The sequence below is a fragment of the Pelodiscus sinensis genome, chromosome 8 (genome assembly GCF_052426305.1).
Source record: "Pelodiscus sinensis isolate ZL-2025 chromosome 8, ASM5242630v1, whole genome shotgun sequence".
In the NCBI taxonomy this organism is placed as follows: Eukaryota; Metazoa; Chordata; order Testudines; family Trionychidae; genus Pelodiscus; species Pelodiscus sinensis.
In genome coordinates, this window is record NC_143059.1 from 51,863,823 (window position 1) to 51,887,020 (window position 23,198).

The 23,198-nt window shown below is 42.9% G+C and overlaps 1 protein-coding gene across 3 annotated transcripts in view; it reads left to right on the plus strand.

The window, feature by feature from the left end:
• Nucleotides 1-23,198, plus strand: part of ADAM12 (ADAM metallopeptidase domain 12) — a 308,214-nt gene that overhangs the window by 57,175 nt on the left and 227,841 nt on the right. For all 3 annotated transcript variants that reach the window (XR_012905666.2, XM_025188248.3, XM_075935285.2), the window contains exon 3: nt 11,341-11,414. Coding sequence is in view for 2 of the 3 variants with exons in the window: in XM_025188248.3 (XP_025044033.2) it covers nt 11,341-11,414 (74 nt within the window). In the remaining variant the exon portion in view is untranslated. The remainder of the gene's footprint in view (nt 1-11,340; nt 11,415-23,198) is intronic.

Here is a 23,198-nt window from a genome sequence, read left to right on the forward strand (position 1 = left end):
TACATTGGCAGGATGCTTTTCCGGAAAAGCACTTTTCCCGGAAAAGCGTCCATGGCCAATGTAGACGCGCTTTTCCGGAAAAAAGCCCCGATTGTCATTTTCGCGGTCGGGGCTTTTTTGCGGAAAAGACTACTGTGCTGTCTACACTGGCCCTTTTCCAGAATAGTTTTTCTGGGAAAGGACTTTTGCCCGAACGGGAGCAGCATAGTTTTTCCGGAAAAACACTGACAATTTTACAGTAGATCGTCATTGCTTTTCCGGAAAAGCAAGCGGCCAGTGTAGACAGCTGGCAAGTTATTCCGGAAAAGCGGCTTCTTTTCCGGAATAAGTGGCCCAGTGTAGACACAGCCTGAGGGTTACAGGAGTTGGAGTAAGAAGTCCTTCAGCTTGACAGTATTTCAACATTATTTTGAAATAACTGACTGCTCTATTGACGCAGACTAAGTTATTTTGAAATAACGCTAGTTGCTGTGTAGACGTAGCCTCAGTGATAGTCCTTCAATGAGGCTACATTGCTATTGACTGTTGTATGTATGTTCAGCACATAGTGGAGGTTACAATACAAAGTGGAGTTCACAATTCAGTGCAGACACATTCTTCTCTGTCACAAATATATGCCTTTTTTCCTCAGTCTTGGCAAACCTGAATTGTCTTCTCCATAAAACTCGTGTGCAATTCATCTTTGAAGTAGCTGCCTATTGAAAATGAATGCAGTGAACTATATTTTTCTCTAAAGGTATTCTGTCCTCTGTAGCTTATGCTCTTTAGCACTGGCCACTGGGACCATAACATAAGCAATTGGGAAATAAAGAAAAACTTGGAAGGAATACACTAAAATGAACGATGGGATTGTAGGTGACATTGTGTTATTTCACTTGCATCTTGAGATAACTATTACAGCTTTATCATCCTCTTTGGAAGGCTTCATTTCCACTGCAGCTCATAAACTACTGTCATTTTTCTGTTTTTACAACCAAATGAACATTGTGAAGGAATATCTGTAGCTGTTCACAGAAGCCTAAAGATTTTGTCATAAAATAAGTAAACATCTAACTCTTTATTCTGGAAATAATTTCTTTTAAGTGGTCTCTAGTAAAGGTAAATGTCTATAACTTGTCCTTTTTGGTTATCACTGGAAAATGAACCCTTCAATCCTGGAAGCTGTAGCGGACTCATTGTACTTTTTGCACAAAGCGGGACAGATAGGACATACTGAACAATGGGTTATGTTTATAATTATTGCAAGGATGGATGTGGGGTTTCCTTTATCTCTGACCGGATGTTTTATATTGTTATAGCAGATCATAGGATTGGACCCTACCCTATGGAAGGTGAGCACTCCTAATCATAGTGCTTATTAGACTAAGGCTACATCTACAATGGCATGCTACAGCGCTGTAACTTTCTGGCTCAGGGGTGGGGGAAAAAAATCCTCCCCCTTCGCCCCCCCAAAGGGAACCAAGTTACAGTGTTGTAAAACACCAATTTGACAAGAGTGCTGTTAGCTACTCCCCTCATTGAGGTGGTTTACATAGAGAGCTAGGTGAGCTCTCTCCCAGTGCTCATGCTATGACCACACTTTCAGTTTAAAGTGGAGGTGAGGGGTTGGAGTTGAAGATGGCGTTACCACTGACAAGTCAAATTTTGTTTGGAAATCTGAGGAGAAGCGAGGTGAATTCAGCATCTCTTCACTGGCTCCTCTCACACGCTCCCCTTCTGAATCATGGACTCCCAATCCATAGCAGGGCTACTGTGGTGTGTGAAAAGCACAGGGAACGGGGTCAGAGTTGCTGCTTGCCCTCCCTCACTGCTTTGGGCCCTAATATGCCATGAGTTGTTAGTGTGTACATCACATAATAGGGGGGTAGCATGTGGCTCACATCATGTGCACAACCCTTAGCTGTTATCTGTGGTGCGCTTACAGTTTGGGAAGCAGAAAAGGAAGCGGAAAAGCTATGAATGTTTGTCGACTTCAAGTTGCCTAAGTATAATAGGAGAGGAGGAAGTTCTAGACTGGATATGATGGTTTTCCAGTCATTAAGAAAAAATATTGTAAATGTTTTACTGTGCATGTTTGTGTACATTTATCATTCCATACGTTTTGGAATTGAAAGTATTTTTAATATCTCTGAAAGAAAAAAATTGGGAGAGGGGTTGTGAAGAACTTCTTCAGGTTCCTACATTGGCTATAGGACTGCCACTTCCTTTAAAATGAATTCTATTTAAAAATGCTGTGTTCTCTTTTGGTATTAGTTATTTACTTCCAGATACATGAGTGCATTGCACTTCACCAAACACAGTAGAGTTCCCTATGCTGACGAACTTGCAAAATAATATAAACCTAAATATTTATATTATTTATGTCTGCTTGAAATATCATTTGGTTCTATAGGTGTTTGCAGGGAGAGTACTCTGTCTGTGTTTGTTTAATTTTCTGTGGTTTTAGTTTTGAAAGAAGTTTTAATGGGAGAGTAAAATAATTTCTAGGGTGGAAAATATTGCAAGCCATTTGTGATACTCTGTTGTAATTATCTTAAACACATTCTTGTTAGATAACTTGTATTTGTGTGGTTGCATTTTATTATTACTTAGCAAAGCACTGCAGCTGCTCTACCTCAGTTTCTCACAGTGGCGGCCTGTCAGTACAGGAGAACTAGGCGGTCACCTAGGGCACCAAGATAAACGGCCATTGAGGGCTTTGGAGGCGGGGGCGCCAATCGTGCTCTTATTGCGCATTTCGCCTAGGGCGCCAGTTGCCAGCAGCTCGTCTAGGGCTGCTCCTGGTTTCTCACATAGGATTTCTAGCATAAGCTGGTAATTTGTGGCTCTGCCTGCCATCTTTGTCACAATGAAAAATCAACCCACTTCTGAGGTAGCAGAGGCCAAAGCCATACTCCCAAAGAAACACAAAATAATGGAGTCTTTGTCCTAGATTAAATGAATTCTCAGCCCTTCTGGTGGTGTTTGTCCATTCCTTTCCTGTGCTCAACTCTGTTCCCTCACTTCCCTTCAGGTGGATCGCACACTGCTGAATCCCGCTTAACAGCTGATAGATCCAGATACATACAAAGTCCAAAGTCAAGAGACTGCCTTCCTTTCAGGAAGGCAATGACAGGCTGGAATTGTATCCGTTCCTGGACCCAGCCAGGCTTCTCACTGCAAGTTAGAGTTGTTGGTCTTCTCCCTTTGCCTGCCAGCTCCAAACTAAGGAGAGTGTTCCCTTTTTAATCCCATTCTTCAGGCCTGATGTAGTGGGTGTGGGCTGATAGAACTCACAGCAGTTCCTTGACCTTTTCCAAGCCAGTGTAATGTTTGTAAACCCATCACAGTGCTTTTCCCCCTTACTCTCAAACTTCCTTGTTGTATAATATTTTACTTTGACCATCAGACTGTCAATTAGATTGTGATCTTGGTAAGTACTTGCTAAAAGTATTTGCCAATTGGTGTCCTGTCATAGTTGAAATGGAATAGGGGAAAGGGTGTCACAGTCTAGTTCCTGGTCAACAGATGTCCATGTTAAAATTGACACAAATTGTCACTGTTACTGGCAATCTCAGCAGAGTTTCAGAGGATCGGCATAGATGCTCAGCTTGTTCACTATTAGAGGTGTACTCTCAGGTCAGATTGTAGGAAGTCTTGTAAGATGGTGTTTGGGATTGTTGTTCCAGGCATATAGTCCCCATCCAGCAAACACAAAGACATCTGCTTTCTTCAAAGCTTTTAGCAGGGACCTAAGTGTTTTGTTGGGTGAGAGCTATAAGATTTGATTTAGAGTTAACGGCAATTTTCCATTTTGAATCAGGATTACATAACTTTAGGCTGGTATTTTCAAAGAAAACTGATGAAGTTAAATCCCCAACTCACACTGAAAATAAATGCCCAATATTTAATTAATTCTCATAAGGCACACCTACACTGCACAGCTATTTTGGGATATCAGAGGGTTAAGGGATGTCTTGAAATAGCACATTATTTCAAAATTTGGTGCTGTGCAGATGAGCCAAATTTCAAAATAAGCTGTTTCGAAATAGATTTGAAATGTGATATGCAATTTTCATAGTGCAAATTATGTATCTTTTTTCGAGTTTAGGGTGCTGTGTAGACGCACCCATAAGAACTACATCACTTGCTTTCCACTAAGGTCAAACATGGGAGAAAACAAAGTGTTCATTACCATTATTGAGGTGATAGGCAGATTCTTGCGATGGGTTAGGGATCTAAACCACCTTCAACTCAAAACAGGAAAGACTCTGAGTTGAATATACACTAGAGGAGCATTAGAGAGTCCATGATGAAACCAAAGAGATGTCTGCAAATCATAGAAGTAGAGCCAATTTCTAAATAATGTCTTCAGTGATTTATGCCCCAGTGAGAAATTAACTTCTGACTATAGTTTAAATTATATTTCTATATGGTTTTATTCTAAAGATTTTTGTTAATTTAGATTTTTATGCTAGTTTATTTAAGATTGTTGCTTCTCCCTCTTTTTATTTCTAAACTTCCATTAAACACACACTATTTTACTTTGCACCAATCATGTTGCTATATTACTAATATTGCACATGACTACAACCCCTCTTGACTGGCTCTTTTTTAACACACAAACCATTCTCCAGTCTCATATGAATGCTAGTTGTGTACTGGAAAAAAGGATGTATTGGTGAGATATTTTAGTAGAATAGGTCAGAAAGCAGTAGGCTACTTGGAAAAGCAGTTATAGACTTGACCGGTCTATAGTGTTTTGTTGTAGTGTAAGTAATGTTGCTTTAATAAAAGCATTTTAGTTTCACATTTTGTAATATTGAAGGTTCTTGCACAGGGAATAAGTGGTGTCCGCATGGAAATTAATGGTCTATATCCATCGTTATTTTTGCTTGTGCTTTACGACAAATGACTGCAAACATTTTTTAGTGTTTTCTAAAAGAGACTACATAACACTCTTTATATACCACATTGGTGTGGGCTTTGGGTTTTAAGCAGAAAATATATAGCATTTAACTGACACCAGCATTTATCGAGAGTGGGATTGCTAATGAATCTTGCAGCCCACTTTCAAAAAGTTGTCTCAAAGTGGAAATTATTATGCTGTGCAAGAAGCAAACACAATTTTAAAAGATGTGCAACAACAAATACACAAATAGTTTTGGGAACATTAGTATAAGATCCTAAAAACAATAATGTTAAACATATTTCAGAGGTTTATATATTCAACCCCCTCTTTCTCAGAATAATATCTGATTCTCTTGCACATTTGAAATATATCTATATAAGATGCTTGTATAGCCTCTGTTATCTTAATATCTGAACACCTTACATCTCCAGCCTAGTTATCCTCTCAACATCCCTGTGAGACAGGGAAGTGCTGTTATCTACATTTATTTTCCATATCAGGAGGAAAGCCATAAGGCACTCTGGACACACAGGAAGCCTATAGAGGAGTTGGGAATTGAGCCATTGTCACCGATGTCCCAGTGAGAACCCAAACCACTGCACCATCCTTCTCTAGCAGTGACAGAAGGACTCAATATTATGGATGAAATATTATTTTAAATTAGCCGTGCGCCTTTTGAAGAGTACCAGATTTATCTTTTGATGGTATATTCTCTTTTGCCTCATTTTTATATTACAGCTTGCTAATGTTAATTGACTGTCAATGAAATTTTATTATGAACTCATGAATAAACATATCTGTCATTTACATATTAACTAAAGAGCCTTAAGGCTAGGAGAACACATTATGCTGCTGCAATATCTTAATTCTTTAGTATGTAACATTATAGTTAATTCTGTTTTGTCCTTTTTAAATTCGGTATCTTCTGGGTGTTGGAATCAGTGCACTAATATTAGAGTTGTAATCAAAATTACCTCTAAATATTCATGCAAATAAATGATTCCCATGCATCTGGTGAATGCCAAGGCTGCGATCAGAAGCATTTATTTGGTATTCTAAAGGGATCTACTTATTGCAAAGTACACTAGGATAGAGCACTTTCATATGGTTACTGTTTTGAAAGGGAGGGAGGGGGAAAGCTGCATGTGAATCTGCACTAGTGATATTTAAAATAAATAATTTAAGATTTAAAGGAGTAATACCTTTTGAAAGTAAAGTCTGTACTTAACAGTATGTTTGAGAGAGTTGGAGTTTTGCCACATTTTTAATATAGTTAATTTGTCACTCCACCACAGCCTCCCAGATGCACACATACAGCAATTTTACCATCATGATTTTAATTTTCATGAAGAGTTGTGATTGTCTAGATCACTTATAAATTATCATACTTCAAGGACACGTTGTCATTCAGTGAATCTGAGGCAGAACAGACTCTCTGGCCAATAAATCAGAAATTTAGAAGCATTTCAATATAAATCAGTGAAATGCTAAATCACGTAAATTCAAGTGTTTTAGGTCAGCCAATCACAGCTGAATTTTGCCAGTTTTCAAAAAGTAAATTAATTGTGCAGGGGACCCACTGACCCTTTTAAATTGCAAAGAGATTTTCAAAACAATGTCTAGCCTAACAGCTCATCTAAGGTTATTTGTTAAAGCACAAATTGAGCATCAATGGTCTGTGATGGGTATACCAACCTGACACGTGGCAACAAGAAGTTAAGGAATGCTCTGGACTGTGTCAGCTCTGCCCCACTGCACTTGTAAGAGATGCATAGAAAGCTGGAGGAGAAGATAAAAGGGAGCAGTATAGTTCACTTGAAAGCCGAGGCATAGCCATGGAGGGCCTGAGTGGGCTGTGACCACCTCTCTTAGCATCCAGGGCCACCCAAATCACTGCTGGAGCCCACTGCATCAACAGACTGGGACTCCCAAACCCAGCTTGATGTCCATCAGCCAAGCAGTGTCCCTGCCAGGACTGTGCACTGCTGCTCCAGTCTCTACCCCCAGTGCTAGCCTTATGGTGGTATCCTTCATGGGGACGGGTGTGGGTGGGGCTAGCCCTGGGGCCAGAGACTGGAGCAGAAGAATATGGCACTTAACAGGATGGGGGGGACACATCCTGGCTGAAGACACCAAGCTGGGTTTGGGCGGGGTGGCAGGAACTTGAGCCCCTGCACTGCCCCTCCCTGTGTATACCTACCACAACTGTGTCCTGCGTGCTTGCAGAGTAGTAAGTGGCGTGAGGGGATATGGGCCCCTCATCTCTCTTGCCCCCTCCCCAGGGCACCAGGTCTCTCCTGCCTGCTTAACATCCTACACTCCTCCCTGGTGCCTTCCCCACATGGTTGCCCACTCCCCCAAAAACTGGATCCCACCCAGTTTTCCTGACCTAGCTATGCCACTCTTTGCAGGTAAACAAGGGAAGAGAAAGGACCTCTGCCTTGCAGCTTCTGAGGAAAGGGTTGAGGGAAGGGAGCACCTGTTTCCATTATTCTTGCGTGGGAGGCATTTCCTCCTTTTGCATACTGACTGTGTTTGTGTTACTTTCCTTTGTGTTGTGTATGGACTGTCTGGAAAGGGGATAGGCTTAGAACAGATCTGGCCACCCCAAGAGGGAGAAAGCTACCACAGCACCCCCAGCTGAGAAGAGGCACCAAACGATGATTTGATTCCGCCTTTCCACCTTCCTCTTACAGGCTGTAAACTTGGATGCTAGAGGAGTGGTAGGGAGTAACCCAGGGAGGGCAGCCTTAAGGTACTCCCTGAGCATCTGTCCCTTTGGTCTCCCTCACAGAACCCTCAGATGGAGCCTGGTGGAAGGGGAGGGCCTTGGCTCCCCTGCCATAACCCCCCCTGCACATCCAAAGGCCTAAAGCCCTGATGAGTAGGCAACATTCCTCACAAATGGGATGGTAACATGTTCCTTAAAATAAATGTGGGCTTTGTATTAGGAATAACTTTGTATATGTTAACTGTAATTCAGCATTCAAGTGCAGCATTCATGAATTACTGGATTGGCTCACTAGGCAAAGAAGTGTTTTAATGTCCTCTCCTCCACACTCCTAGAAGCTTATAATAGTTTATTTTTAAGGCCTTATTTAACCTTTCATCTAGAATCTCTTTTTAAGGGTATGTCTACACAATAGCACGTACCTTGAAATAAGCGATGCAAATTGAGTTATGCAAATTACATAGCTTATTTTGATATAGCTTATTTTGAAATTTGGCACTGTCTCCGCAGCACTAAATTTTCAAATAAATCGCTATTCGGGCATCTTCCTTAATCCTTGTGCAACAAGGTTTACAGGAAGCCAGAATAAGAAGCCCATTATTTTGAATGTATTTCAAAATAATGGGCACAGAATGCTATTTCAGAATAACAGACGTTATCCCAAAATAGTGCCACTGTAAAGGTGTACCTTCAATGAATTTAACCTCACATTACCTTGATAAAGGAAAAATTATGATTTGGAAAGCGGGGAACAGAGAATTAAAGATTTTGCCCAGTATCAAACAGAAATTGTGTCAGAGCTGGTCATAAAATCTAGGCATCCTGATTCCCAGTCCCACAGTGGAATTTTTAATTTTTTTTGGTGCTCTTTTCCAGTGGACATCTACAGAAAGTTCTCCTAAATATTTGTGCACTCTCAGTGGTGCTCTATAACTAGTGAGATCAAAGAGTTTGTTTTCACTGAGGGTATGTCTACACTACAGCGCTAATTCGAACTAACTTAGTTAGAACTAAGCTAATTCGAACTAACGCATCCAGACTGAAAAACTAGTTCGAATTAGCGTTTTGCTAATTCGAACTAGCATGTCCACATTAAGTGGACCCTGATCCGGGGTTAAGGATGGCCGGAAGCAGTGCCGGCAGAGCATCAGATGAGGACTTAGAGCGTGGAGCTGCTGCCTCAGGCTAGCCGAGGGCTGTGCTTAAAGGGACCCGACCCCCACCCCGGACAGACAGTTCTCAGGGGTTCCCCGCTTGCAAAGCAGTCCTGGCTTGGAGTGCCCTGAGTGCCCACACTGGGCACATCACAGCACTCGGCCATCAGACCTGCTGCACTTGCCGCAGGCTGCCATCTGGGGAGAGGGGGCTATTGGGGGGCTGCAGGAGAGCTTCCACCCCCAGAAGTCCGCAGAGCCAGCCCAGTCCTCCCCATTGAGGGCTGGTACCCCATTCCTCCCTCACCTCCTTCCACTTACCCTTCCCTAGCCCCCCTTCCTGGTGTACAAAATAAAGAAAACGTGTGGTCAAAAATAGAATCTCTCTTTATTGAACAAAACTCGGGGAGACTGCGAAAAGGAGGTGGGAGAGGGGAAGAGAGAGGCTGGGAGAGGGGAGGGCAACTAAAATGATCAGAGGTTTGGAACAGGTCCCATATGAAGAGAGGCTAAAGAGACTGGGACTTCTCAGCTTAGAAAAGAGGAGACTGAGGGGGGATAGGATAGAGGTCTATAAAAGCATGAGTGGAGTGGAGAGGGTGAATAAAGAAAAGTTCTTCATTAGTTCCCATAATAGAAGGACTAGAGGACACCAAAGGAAAGGAATGGGTAGCAGGCTTCAAACTAGTAACAGAAAGTTGTTCTTCACAAAGCAAAGAGTCAACCTGTGGAACTCCTTGCTGCAGGAGGCTTTGAAGGCTACAACTAGAACAGAGTTTAAAGAGAAGTGAGATAAAGTGATGGAGGTTGGGTCCATAGAGTGGTATTAGCCACGGGGTAGGAGTGGTGTCCCTGCCCAAAGTTTGTGGATGCTGAAGAGGGATGGCACGAGACAAATGGCTTGGTCGCTGTCTTTGGTCCATCCCCTCCAGAGTTCCTAGGGTTGGCCACTATTGGCAGACAGGCTACTGAGCTAGATGGACCTTTGGTCTGACCCAGGATGGCCATTGTAAGCTCAGGGCTCAGGGTCGGGGGTCTCAGTGGACCACCTTGATTTTCATGCACACCTGCTCCTGGGTGGCCAGGCTGGCAGCTATCCTGCCCTAGACGGCCGCTTTCCTGTGCCTAGTGCGGAGGTCGTGGACGAGGTCCACGATGTCCGCACTAGCCCAGGCGGGTGCCCGCCTCTTGCGGTCCCGAGCAAGCTCCCGGGAGCCGCCAGCCTGGTCCCGGGAAGAAGGGGAGGGCTGGGAGGCATCGGGTGGCTGGCTCGAGCCGTGCCAGGTGCAGGGTCTGCTAGCTGGGTGCTGGCAGGCTTGCACCTGGCACAGGTACCGTACACAGCCCCTTTAAGGGGTCTGGGTCCAGGAGGGGAGCAATAGAGTTTCCCTGGTGTTGGCCAGAGTGGCCACCAGGGAAAGTTGGGGAGGGCTAGACTCTCACTAGTTCAAATTAAGGGGCTACACACCCCTTAATTCGAACTAGTAAGTTCGAACTAGGCTTAGTCCTCGTAAAATGAGGTTTACCTATTTCGAACTAAGCGCTCCGCTAGTTCGAATTAAGTTCGAACTAGTGGAGCGCTATTGTAGCACCTATCAAAGTTAATTCGAACTAACGTCCATTAGTTCGAATTAACTTTGTAGTGTAGACATACCCAGAGACTGTTGTGATTATTATTTTGTTTATTCATGATCACTCTGCCCAGAATGGTGATGGTGATGGTGCTTGATTTATTTTTTTTAAGTTAAAAACCTTCAGTGGCAGCGGTTGGGTTTTTCATTTGTTTTTTTTTTTAAATAGAAAGCTTACAAAAATACCTGTTAAAATTTACAAATATTCCTAGGGGAAAAATAAAATAATTCAGCAGTGTTGCACTTCCCTCTGGAATTTGAGCAATAGCCATAGGTCCATGCAGCCTAAGTATTCTGCAATATAAGATCTGATTCAGCACAGTACTTTAGCACAAGCTTCAAGTACATAAGTATTTTGTCTGGAGCCATATAGCCTACTTCCCAATCTCAGAATCACAGATTTCATTACAGGTGAGGAGGGAACTAGATGTGACTATGAACATCTTAATTGCAAACTGCCCTACAAGGCCTTAGGCTGGTAGCTCATTTTAAAAATGATACAGAGAGTGAGAGCTTTTCATGAGTCATTTGTGGCAAGATGTTGTTACATCGTAGAAGAAAAAGACTGTTTCTATGAGCTGCTGTAGTTCTGTTTTACACAGTGAATCAGAGTTATATTCCTGCCACAGTTTGATTGCTTAACAAGCATAGAGTCTTTCCTCTTTGTGAATTAAGTGCGATACCTTACCACTACTGATGCTGCCTTTCTATCTGTTTATTAAGAGAGAAATATTGCTTCTGTGATTTTGCATTGCAAAGAGTTTATGTTCTCTCAACTTTACATTGTCCGTTTTAGCAACAAGGGCCCTATCGTACCAGGTCCTGACTTGCCATTACATACAGCGGGATTTGCATGCTCAGCACATTGCAGCATCCGACCCTAAAAGAATATTATTGGCATTAAACTTAGCTGTCATCTTTTTCATTTTTCAGAGTCACCCAGCACTGCTGAAGTTTCTAATACAAGCTGAAAGTAAGCAACTAGTCATCAGTCTGGAGAGAAATGAGTAAGTAGAGCTGATTCATATTCCTTGCACACAGAAGGTGCTAGTGGAGGGATTATAGTCTTAAAACTGATGGGGTGTGTAATGCTTGGATCTGTGGGAAAGTCTACCTCCTAGTGCTTATGGAAACAAACTCCTGCCAATAGTGTTTCATTCCAGTTTGTATTTTGGCTCTTATAAATAATTCTGGTTACTATATGGTATGAATCTAGTATCTCTGTATATAACATTGAAAAGAAAACCATCCCCTCTCAGTGTTTTCCTTGTTATCAGCCTTTTGTTTTTCCTGTGGTAACTCCCTCTATTTACATATTAAAGGGAACCCTGCAGGTCCTGGAGCATCTTCCTGGAGGGTCTGTTCTTTCCTGATTCTCCCTGTTGCCATTGGCTGACTGCCAGTGCACACACACCCTACCCCTGAGATGCAGAGCATGAGTCAAACAGTCAGTATTATCCCCTGCTGGAATTTTCAATGGAGGTTCCACGGATTTCTTGGAGGGGGAGGCAAGATGAGGCCACATAAAGCAGTTATCCTCTCTCTTATCCCTGGCAAGATGATACTCCCAAACTGCAAAGCTCCAGCTGTGTGGTGTTCATGCAGTATAGCCTCTTTAGGGGTGGTTAATTATTCCTGTTCAACTCAGTTCTCTTTAATCTGCGCTTACCAGCCACATCGACTGTATTTGTAAAAGTTTCACCTGCACTTGCAGGTAGTTGTACTATGTGCTCATAAGTAAGTAGGACAGAACTGTGTCGTTTTCCTTGGTACTGCTAGTTCAGTCCATTATTATGAAACTGAGGTCAGGGCCCCCTGGTGCTGGGTACCCCCCTACACACACACACATGGTCCCTGTCCTGAAGAATTTACAGTCTAATTAGACAGAGACAGACAAGGGGTGAGGAGCAGAAGTACAGAGGAATTAATGGACTTGCCCAGAGTCACTGAGGAAGTCAGAGCCGGTAATTAAGCACAGCTCACCCAAGTTTTAATCCTTTACTTTAACCATGAGGTCACACTTCCTCTTTCTTCTCATGCCAACAGTAACAACCACATTCTGGGAAGCAGACAGAGGTGGAATGATCCAAGTTATCAGAAAACGTCCTATGTGTCTCATACAAAATGCTATACAGTATGTGTAACATTGCAGATCAGGGTTCTGATGCTTTCTGTGATCACATTTTCTTAAAACTATCGAGTGGGGAAAAGGATTTGTTGCAGGAGAACTCTAGCAATAAAAGTTTCTTGTCATTGAGCAGCGAAGCTGTGAGCACAGACATACAGTGGCTGTATAAACTTTTTTGGGGGGTGCACGGAGAGTGTGGGGAATAAAATCAAATGTCCACATTACAAAGCATGTGTTGTGCTGAAGCTGGTAACAAGTAACCAGCATGGATTTCAGTGAGAACACCTCTATTACTTCATGGTAAAACCAGGAATAAGGCATTGGTTGACCTGAACACCATCCCTCTGTGGCACAGTGTCAACTTTGCTTTCCTAGTCAGTATTATACCAAATCACAATGGTCATTGATTTTCAGCACTTCTTACTAGTTCCTTTTCTCTGTGTGCAACAAAGATGCAGATTGCAGCATTTTGAGATTATTCGGTTCCAATTGTTCCTTGCAGCTAAGAGAAGACTGAATTTGCTCAGTAAATATGGAATTACTTTAATATTATTATAATCTTTGACAAAGGGGATGCCTAGTTTCCTAAATGTAGAATATGCTGCAATTGAGGAAGCTATTCATATTATCTGTCAAAGATGTAAAAGAACATAAAACCACTAATACTGACATTAGTGGATGTATTAAATCCTGTTTTACTTATAATTAACAACTAGATTTAGATGTCTTCAGGACTGCAAGTCATGTTGACTTTAACAGATAAGCACATGAAAGGACTCATTTGCAGCACTCAAGCTCGGAGAAGGAGGGGGAGGAGCACAGACTGAGGATGCTCTGAGGAAGAGGCAGGGAGCTGTGGAGCACCTTCCCCTGAGCTCCACTCTCTCCAGTTCCAGTTGGCCAATGCTGGCCCCTCTGTAGCTGCCGGAGCAGAGCCCCTCAGCTGGTAGCAGCAGAGGAGCTAGCATTGTCCCTCCTTGATATGGCAGATTCCCTGGTTCAGGACTGGTCAGATTCTGAGAGTGCTGGACCATCGAGGTACAACCTGTAACTTGATCCTATAGTTCCAGAAAGGGGTAAACTAATTCTCAGAGTCTGAACCCAAGGTTGGGTCTCTGGGGGTCACATCTAACATCCATAAAGAGTCTGACTAAAGGGAGATATGAGAATTATCCAAGTTGGGAAGACAAAATCCAACCAGAGATAAGGGGAGCAGTACTTCGTTCAGAGCTAGACTAGGTTTCTTATCTACACCCCAAAGGAACAGTCTGAAAACATTTGAAATTCTTAAAATAACTTTTGAGGAACAGAAATAGGGAGGCCCTGCTGGACATGCAGAATTCTGAGAAAGACATTCATTTTCATTATATTAAGTTTCTCTCTCAAACTGAGGGTTAATGAATGCCAGTTCCTCAAATTGTTAGCCAAATGGTGATTATTTGGTTGTGTATTTATCTTAGGGATGTTCTGAATGGGTATGTCTACACTACCCTCCTAGTTCGAACTAGCGGGGTAATGTAGGCATACCGCACTTACAAATGAAGCCCAGGATTTGAATTTCCCAGGCTTCATTTCCATAAGCGGGGAACCGCCATTTTTAAAACCCCGCTGGTTCGAACCCCGTGCAGCGCAGCTACACGGGGCACGAACTAGGTAGTTCGAACTAGGTTTCCTAGTTCGAACTACCGTTACTCCTCATGGAATGTTACTTCCACGAGGAGTAACGGTAGTTCGAACTAGGAAGCCTAGTTCGAACTACCTAGTTCGTGCCCCGTGTAGCCGCGCTGCACAGGGTTCGAACGAGCGGGGTTTTAAAAATGGCAGCGCCCCGCTTATGCAAATGAAGCCCGGGAAATTCAAATCCCGGGCTTCATTTGCAAGTGTGGCATGCCTATATTACCCTCCTAGTTCGAACTAGGAGGGTAGTGTAGACATACCCAATATGTCTTCAAATCAGTATTCCTTTCTGAGAACTGGAATGCATGTGAGTCTGGGGGTGAGTGGGAGAGTGGTTAGTACATGTGTGTACAGCACCGTCACAGTAAGTTCCTAATCATAACTGAATCTCCAGCACGACTGCAATACAATACATAAATATTACTACTTATCCTCACTTCTGGAATTTGTAACATTCTAAGCTGTTGAGAGACCCCAGACCACATAAATAGCTGGCCATAGATCTTGCAAGTGTTACTTTTTCCTTCTTTCTGCTATTGACTTACTTAAAGACAAATAACTGAGTCTTAATGATTTTTTTGTTTAATTCATATTTATATTTTTACTCTTATTCAGGAAATGAAAAAGTTAAGAATACAGCAGCAAAATTAATGCTACTCACCTCTTATGAGCTCCTCCTGACGGAGTGCACTTGCCTACAGCCTCTCTCTCAGTTTGTGGTGGATCTTTGATCCACACAGTCTACAAAAACAAAGCAAATCCCTTCTGAGGTACTAGTTCAACAGGGGCCTCTAAGGGATCTTTCGGAAAAGGCTTTATTTTCTGAAAGATCTGCATCTAGACTGGCGCTTTTTTCCGGCAAAGCTCTGAGCCGAAAAAAAGCGGCAGCCATTTTTATGCTAATGAAGCGGGGGGGATTTAAATCCCCGCTTCATTAGCAATTGCGATATGTCTAATTTGCATCCCTTTTACGAAAAAGGGATGCAATCTAGACGTAGTCTTTCAGTTTATCCCTGTTCTGGAACAGAGTGGTGCCTTAGGGGTCTGTGTATGGAGGCAGTGTCTTTGCCCTCTTAAGGCCTTTCTGGCTTGGCCACTGCAGTTCATTTCCCCTTCTGGGGTGCCTCAAAGTCCAGGCTTCCTCCCTGCAGGAGCTAATGAGAGCTATGGGGAACCCAGGCATCCCGCATAACTCAGTCCCACCCTATGGACCCTGTTAATAGCAGCTGTCTGCTTCGTCCATTCATTTAAACCCCTCTGCTGCTCTAATTCCCTGGGACACTACCCCATGGCCCTGAGCCATCTTTTCCCTTACCTCAGGGTTTTATCCAAATAGAGTTCCAGCAACTACCTCAGGGCTTCTTCTCAGTCTCTTCAACTCCTGGCAGTGGACACTTTGGATGGGGCTCTGCAGCTTTTCTGACCAGCTGCACTATCTACACTCCTACAGCTCCATTCAGGGGCTGAACTGGGTCTGGCCCAGCTTCTCGCACAGCTTCTCCAGGGAGCTTGACGGAGTCATGGAGTCGGTAAGTGGCCTTGGGGCTAGTTCATCCCACCACACTTGGTTCAAATACATATTGGTGACCACCGGTTGCTTCTCAGTGTGGATACTGGATGAATATGTGTGTGCTATTCAGTATTACTGCTGACATGCATGGCACTATGCGGATATATAAGAAGAAATAACCTATGCTTCCCAGAGTTTGCAATCTAAGGAGCTGATGTTTTCCCCACAGACATCAGTGGCTACATTTCCACTGGTGTTAGTGGCAAACACGGAGTCAGGACCAGTGTGGCAATATATAGCTATGAAAATGGTGGGAGAGAATGTAACACGCGCTCTTGAAATGTGTATTGTTTAGAAGCTGCCATCTTGCTTACCTTTGTTTCCAATAATTTTGGGAGGCTGTTGTGGCTGGGTCATGAAAAGAAGACGTTAGAAAAAAAGAATAGCATAGGCAGGATGTTTAACTAGGGCCAGAGCATACCCTAGGCAAATTATTGCCATTAGAATTATTTTGTGGGGATAAACCCACCCATCTCCACAGAGCTGGTTGGGGTTTTATTTCATCTGTCTCCCCTAAGGATCTGCAAAGGCAAAATGCAGCTGCTATACTTGGTCTGTCCTTCTCCCCTTATGCATTTCAGATCCTTGACAGCACAGCTTCCTGTACAATCCATGCATCTAAGAACCCCTTCACTGTCCTAGGATCTCCCTGAAAGGGCATTTCCAGCTGCAGACATGAAACCTAGTCTTATTTAAAATAGGTACAGTAAACTTCCAATAATCCAGCACCTTTAGGACCCAGGGGGTGCCAGATTATCAAATATGCCAGACTATCAGAAAGGGGGGCTCTGAGGGGTCTGGGGTGGGGTGGGGGAGGGGATGCCACCCCAGAGCCCTCATAGCCTCCCCTTACAGTAGTCCGGCTCTGCCCCAGGCATCTCTGATTCAGCTGCTGCTGGTCAGTTTCAGCAGCGGCTGAATCGGGGAAGCCTGGGGCAGAGCAGCGGGGGTGCTACTGGGTTGGTCCGGTAGTGCCGCCCCTCGGCGCTGCGAGACCAACCTGGCAGCACCCCAGCTGCTCTTGGGGACGCCTGGGACATAGCAGGTGGTGTGCTGCCGGGTTGGTCCTGCAGCGCCGAGGGGCGGCACTACGGGACCAACCCGGCAGCACCCCAGCTGCTCTGCCCCAGGCGTCCCGATTCAGCCGCTGCTGAAACTGACCAGCGGCTGACCAGAATCAGCCGCTGGTCAGTTTCAGCAGCGGCTGACTTGGGGATGCCTGGGGCAGAGCAGCTCCAACTGTCCGGCAGCCAGAGCACTTCCGGGTTCCTGATGGTGACCATCAGGAGTGCCGGAGCATTGGATGCCGGACCAATGGAGTTTTACTGTATATGGGTTGATAGGACATGACGCCCTTGATTCATTCCCAGGATTGCCGACGGTGGGGGGGGGGGGAGGAGTGGTGGAGGGGTCAGCTGTCCCAGGACCTGGCAGCTTAAAAGGGTTTGGGGCTCCCAGCTGCTGCTAGTGCAGCAGCAGCCAGAACACTGGGCCCTTTAAATCACCAGAGGAGCCCCACGCAGCGCACTCTGGGCATCCTGAATGGCTGGCTGGGGGAGGCTAGCCCCAGCCACGCCCCTTCCACCTGAGGTCCCACTGTTCTGGCCATACAGAACTGGGCCCTCTCCCACTTTGCCCAGGGGCCTACCAAGTTTCTGTGCAGCCATGTTTGTTCCGCCCCTTTTCTAGCAGCACAGCCATAACCCAGTAGAAGGGTTTCTGTGTGCTGAGAATAGGAGGTGCGGAACAATGTAGGTCAGCAGCACCGTTCCCTCCCACTCTCTCCCAGTCTGGGATGTAATGGTTTCCCTGTAACTTCTACTTGTGGATATGAAACACATGATACAGCTTTCAGTGTTTATAACTGCTGGGGACTAGGAGCTGGGTGACTTGGATTCTATTCCTAGCTGTGCCCCAGACTCACTCACTCTAATAGTGATTTAAATCACTTAGCCCAGGGGTAACCCTTTTTTGGGTCATGGGTAGCTGACCCACAGAAAAATCAATCGGGGGTTGGGGGTTGTGGGAAGCAGTGATGGGGGAACTGGAGTGCCGGCACGGACTCTCCAATGCTGGGGGAGGCGCTAAGCCTCATGGGGCAGATCCAAACAATCCAGGGGCTCCATTCGGCCCCCAGGCCTTAGGTTCTCCACCCCTAACTTAACCCCTCTGTTTCCATTTACAATATGGAGATAAAGCCACTTGCTTCAAGCAGGCATTGAGGCTTAATTGACTAATACATATAAAGCATTTTGAAATCCTTAGTTGAGAGGCACTAAAGAAACAGCAAGTAGAAAGTACCAAAATTAGCCTTTTGGAAAATGCAGTTTAATATATGAAACACAAATTGCTTCTTACAAACATGGGCATTCGGAAAAAAAAAACCCATTGCTGGTATACTTGAGATAAAGTGGAATGCTAAGTACAATTACCTTTACAATTTGTCATTAAACAAAATGCAAAGTCCCGACAGGCATGTTCTGTAATGTTACTGTCTATAGTTTCATGTAAAATGTGCTATCCCTTGGAGAATTGGGAGGCAAAAACCTAAAAGACATAAGTTCTGCATTGGACTATACAAAAACCGAATACAGTTTTCCATACTTAGCAAAAACAGCTGCTTTGCTTAGCCTTCGCATTAAAACCCACTTACTGAAAACTATAGAGATTTTCCAAAGCTAGAGTTGTATTTCAAAAAATGATTTCAGATGCATTAGCTGACCCCACTGGGGAATGACGTGTTAAACCATCTGTTATCAGTGAAATATTTAATCTGAATTAAATAGTTTGTTGATCTTTTGTGGTTCTTTTTTTATGTAGCATTTATAGTTGGCACTGGGAGGGATTATTTAAATACATATAGTAAGATCAGGGCCTAAGGCATAAGCCTGGTATAAGGCCTAAGGCCTGGCCAACAATAGCCAAGACTTTGCTAATATAAACAAAGCAAAGTCATGCGAGGCAGGGATGATAGTGCAAAAACAGTAATTGGTACCAGGCACAGGCTGGAAGCACATTCTAGAAGGAAGGTAAGAATACCTCGTTAAGAAGCATTTTGGTACGAACACACACCCCACAGATAATATGGACATACCAACCCAGGTACAGGACAGGATCTAAATTGCCAGCATGATGGATAGAGATGTTTTTGATCAAACCACAGGTGCAAGGTAATGGGTGGTATCTAAGTAACATCTAAGGGTGGCAACCTGATAAGTCAGGAGTGATGGGTAACTTCTTTGTACCTGTGTATAGAGATGTGTTTTGTAGGGGCTGTCTTTGTCCAGCATAGGTTAGCAGGACCCCCTTCTGACTGAGCTAAGACTATTGTAGGGAGCATGCCTGTGGTAGTCTAACTGTAGATGTCTGATCCAGGGAAGCTGAGACTATACTTCGTTTACAACAAACCTAGCCTGCTGCCTTGTCTGATTTTGTGCTTTGTTAGCGCTCTCGGAGTCTGCTATCCTGGCTACCTGTGCAGAGCCAGTGCAGCACACAGGGGGAGCAAATGCACGCAGCCAAACAGTTATCATCACTGAATGGAGCAGAATATCTGTCAGGACACCCCACTGGTGACTTCTGACCACAATACGTATTCTTGGATTTCAGATTTTGTGGATGTTCTTCAACTGTTAAGTATAATTTAAATCTTCCTACATAAATGTTTGCTCGGTATTTGAGAACTTTTAATTTAGTGACTAGTCTGTAGACAGAAGTCATAATTGCTAAAAGCAGAATTATTTGCAATAAATTCTGTCTTAGAGGATTAACTTGGGAATGCATTTTGCAGGCACATCATTATTTAGTTCCAGAATATGACTGCACTCCTGGGTGCTTTAGAGTTATGCAATACTTCAAAATGTTTTAGAAATACTTGTCATCTGAGGAGACTTTCAAAATCAGCAAATCATCTACCAGCTATGAAATAAAATTTCCCTTGAAGTACCTCTCACTGTATTATACTGCATTACATGAAATAGTACCAATGCCGTTTTATTGTGGAAGCTACAATAATTTATGCACTTGCAAATTCCATTAAAGTTAATGGAAGTTATGCATGTGGTTTAAAGGGAGAGCAAACTTAATCTATTAAATGAAACTAGAAAAAATAAAATTTAATCTGGGTTTGTCAGTGGAGTGGTATGTGGCAAATCTGTAACTATTTTCTAAGTGCACTTGTACACTGACAGCAGAAACACACTGTATGCCTATGAAAAAATAGGCCTCTATTCAGCAAACCATTTAAGCACATGCTTAATTTGAAGCATGTGAATAATCCAGTAGAAATTATTCTAAATTCTTTGCTAGCTTGGGTCATAATTAAGTAACATAGCTTTGAACAGATGTTAGCACTTTTAACTTTGAAGCACATGTAGTTAAATGGCCTATCAGACAAAGATGGAAGCTTAAAAGAGGGTGGTAATTATATAATAAACTAGAGAGCATTTCAGGGAAGAGTGGGGAAGAAGGATGGCTTTGTACTGAGGCCCCTCCCCTAAGGCTCAGGATATCTACAGCCACTTCCCAGCTTTACTACAGACTTCCAGCTTGACTTTGAGCACCTCACTTATTATGGGAATGATAATTCTCCCTGATCTTAGAAGCATGCTGTGAGGCTAAACCTCTCCGTGATTGAGAATCACTTATGTAATAAGACACATCTAAATGGAGATATGGAACATACGGATTTCACTGTCCATTTCCCTTCAAGTCTGTGTTGTGTTAAGACCAATGTTTCCCTTCAAGTCTGTGTGTTAAACCAATGTTTAAAGTATTTTAACAAGGAAAAAACAAAAAGAGATCAGTTCCTTTACAAATTTCCCAATGTCTTTCGTATGATGGGGTGTAGTCTTCCCCACTACAGAAGAAACCAACCATCTAATCCTTGGAAGTCTAGATACCCAGAAATCTAGGGCCATCTCTTGACTATTCAGCTTCACTGTGTCCTTGGCAGTAATACTATAATGGAGACACAATCCCAGGGATTCCTCTTGTCTGTGAATACCACAAGGGTCCCAGAGCAGAAGTTTCTCATAGAAAAGACAGTTCAACCCTGGTATGTGTTAACTTTTCCCCTGTCAGCTACTAGGGTCTGGAAAGAGGACAATGTTTACGTCCCCATTATTAATATAATTTATTATCATTTGTCCTTGCCAGGCACAGCTTGGAGGCACACTCCTTCCCTGAGATTCATTGGATATAGGATGCTATTACTATATGTATGTGGGTGTTTTTATGGTTAAAATACAGGCCTAAAAGGCTGTAGCTAGGCTGTAGACTTCCTCTGTTACCTTGGGCAAATCACTGACCTTGACTATGCCTACCTTTCTTCATCTATAAAATGGAACATTTGGGAAGGAAGAAAAAAACTAAACCAGAAATGAAATACCCTCTTGAAAGACTAACACTAGGCACATAAATCCATATTTGAACTCTTGCATTTGAGATTTTGGCCTAACCCATCCATAGAATCATTTTGTACTCCTAGAAATACTTTGTACTTTTGTAGGCAAAAAATTCCTCTGTTCCTCCCAACCTGTCCTTTCTGAATAGGAGTCATGACTGGCCTGCTGACAACTCTCTGTCTGGCATGATTTAAAAGAAAATAAAGCACTTCCACTGCCAAAAAAAACCAAAAACTGACAATATTTGTTAATGAATTGACATATTTGTCTATAATCATTGGCTTATAATGTGGATAAAGAAAATGAGTCAAAACAAACAAAATAATTGAATGGAGAAATAGGGCCTCCCGGAATATATTTACTATCATAATTCACTGCTTAATTTGGTCAAAGAGATTGTATTTCCCTGATTATTTACCTACAAGTACTGAAGGTAGGAGCCATGCTGCAGTATTTCAGAGCATGATGACAATTGGAGTTACACTTCAGTGACAGTAAAATATTCTGAAAGTCAAATGCAATTCACTTTCACACTGGTACCAGTTTAAATGTGTGTACCCCATTCAACTATTGGGAGTCAGTTATTACCAGTTAGTGGGAAAGGGTAGCATTTATACCATTGTTTTATAATTTTTTACTTTAACGGAAGGTCACCTCTTCTTAACATATGTACAACATCCTCAGGAGTCATGTGAGCAGGATTCATCTCTGGTTTGCTTGTTTAATCATTGGCTTCACCAGCCCAGGCTGGGTACTGATGGGTAATACAACATGAACACTGATCCATGCCCCCAATAAAGTCACTTGCAACAGTTGTTTGGTTGTATAATGATTGTGTGTTGCTAAAAGTAAACCACATAGTTGTTTTCTAAAGTTAACAATTATTCATTGATGTTAAAATGTGTGCTTTGATCTTTTCTGAAGGTGGGGTTTTTTAATTAAAAATGGGAATAGTCTCAGAGAAAAAAGCCCAAAGTATGTCTACATTACAGAGTTTTGTCGCAAAAACGGCCGTTTTTCTGACAAAACTTGAGGAATGTCCACACTGCATATGTGTTCTTCCACAAGAAAATCGAAAGAACAGAGGCGGTTTTCCGACATTGGTAATCCTCATTCTATGAGAGAGAAGCCTTTTTGCGAAAGAGTTCTTTCGCAAAAAGGCATGTATGGACAAGGAAGAAGGAGTTCTTTTGGAAGAAGAAGAAAGAGGAAAAAGCATAGGTGCCCTGGTGGCCATTCCGTCTATTGCAATCACAGCTTACATGCGAGAGAGCGTCCATTCAGTCTGGATGCTCTCTTTCGAAAAAGCAGATCGCTCTTTTGATGCACTTTTACAGTGTAGACGCTCTTCTTTGGAAGAAGTTTTTTTTGGAAGATCTCTTCCAAAAACAGCTTCTTCCGAAAGAAGCCTGTTGTCTAGAGCCCCAGAGAGGTATCTTTCCTGATCAGATGGCTAATGATGATTACAAGTTTCACTAGTCTCATTAGCAACTGGGATAATGTTGTTAATTATCTCCTGTAAAATTATCTAGCATAAGAACTGGCAAACAATTTACTAACTGTAGGCAAAACTGATCATAAAGGATAGAGTAAGACTTCTCATATAATGACTGTATGAGAAAGTCTCATAACTTTCTGAAAGAAAAAAAACTTTTTGATGAAATTGTTTGTTCTTGATCTCAGCCCATAGATTATATTTTGCAGGATCTGAGCAAAATCTAATTTACCAATTTTTGTTTTATGGGGAAGAAAATATATATATTACTTCTGCTGTGTTAAAACATTTCTCCCCATATACTAGAAGAGTGTCTGGATTTTACACAATGAAACTTCGCAGGTGGCCATTCTTCCCCAAGTCTTTGTACAAATAATGAATGACTAAATATTGGGGTTCCAAGTAACATGGAATTTGTACATGCATAATTTGAAATTTCCTTCAGTTTCATGGCCAGATTATTCCACAGTCCTATAAATAATATTGTAAATTGGTAGTAGCCACATGGATTTGGCT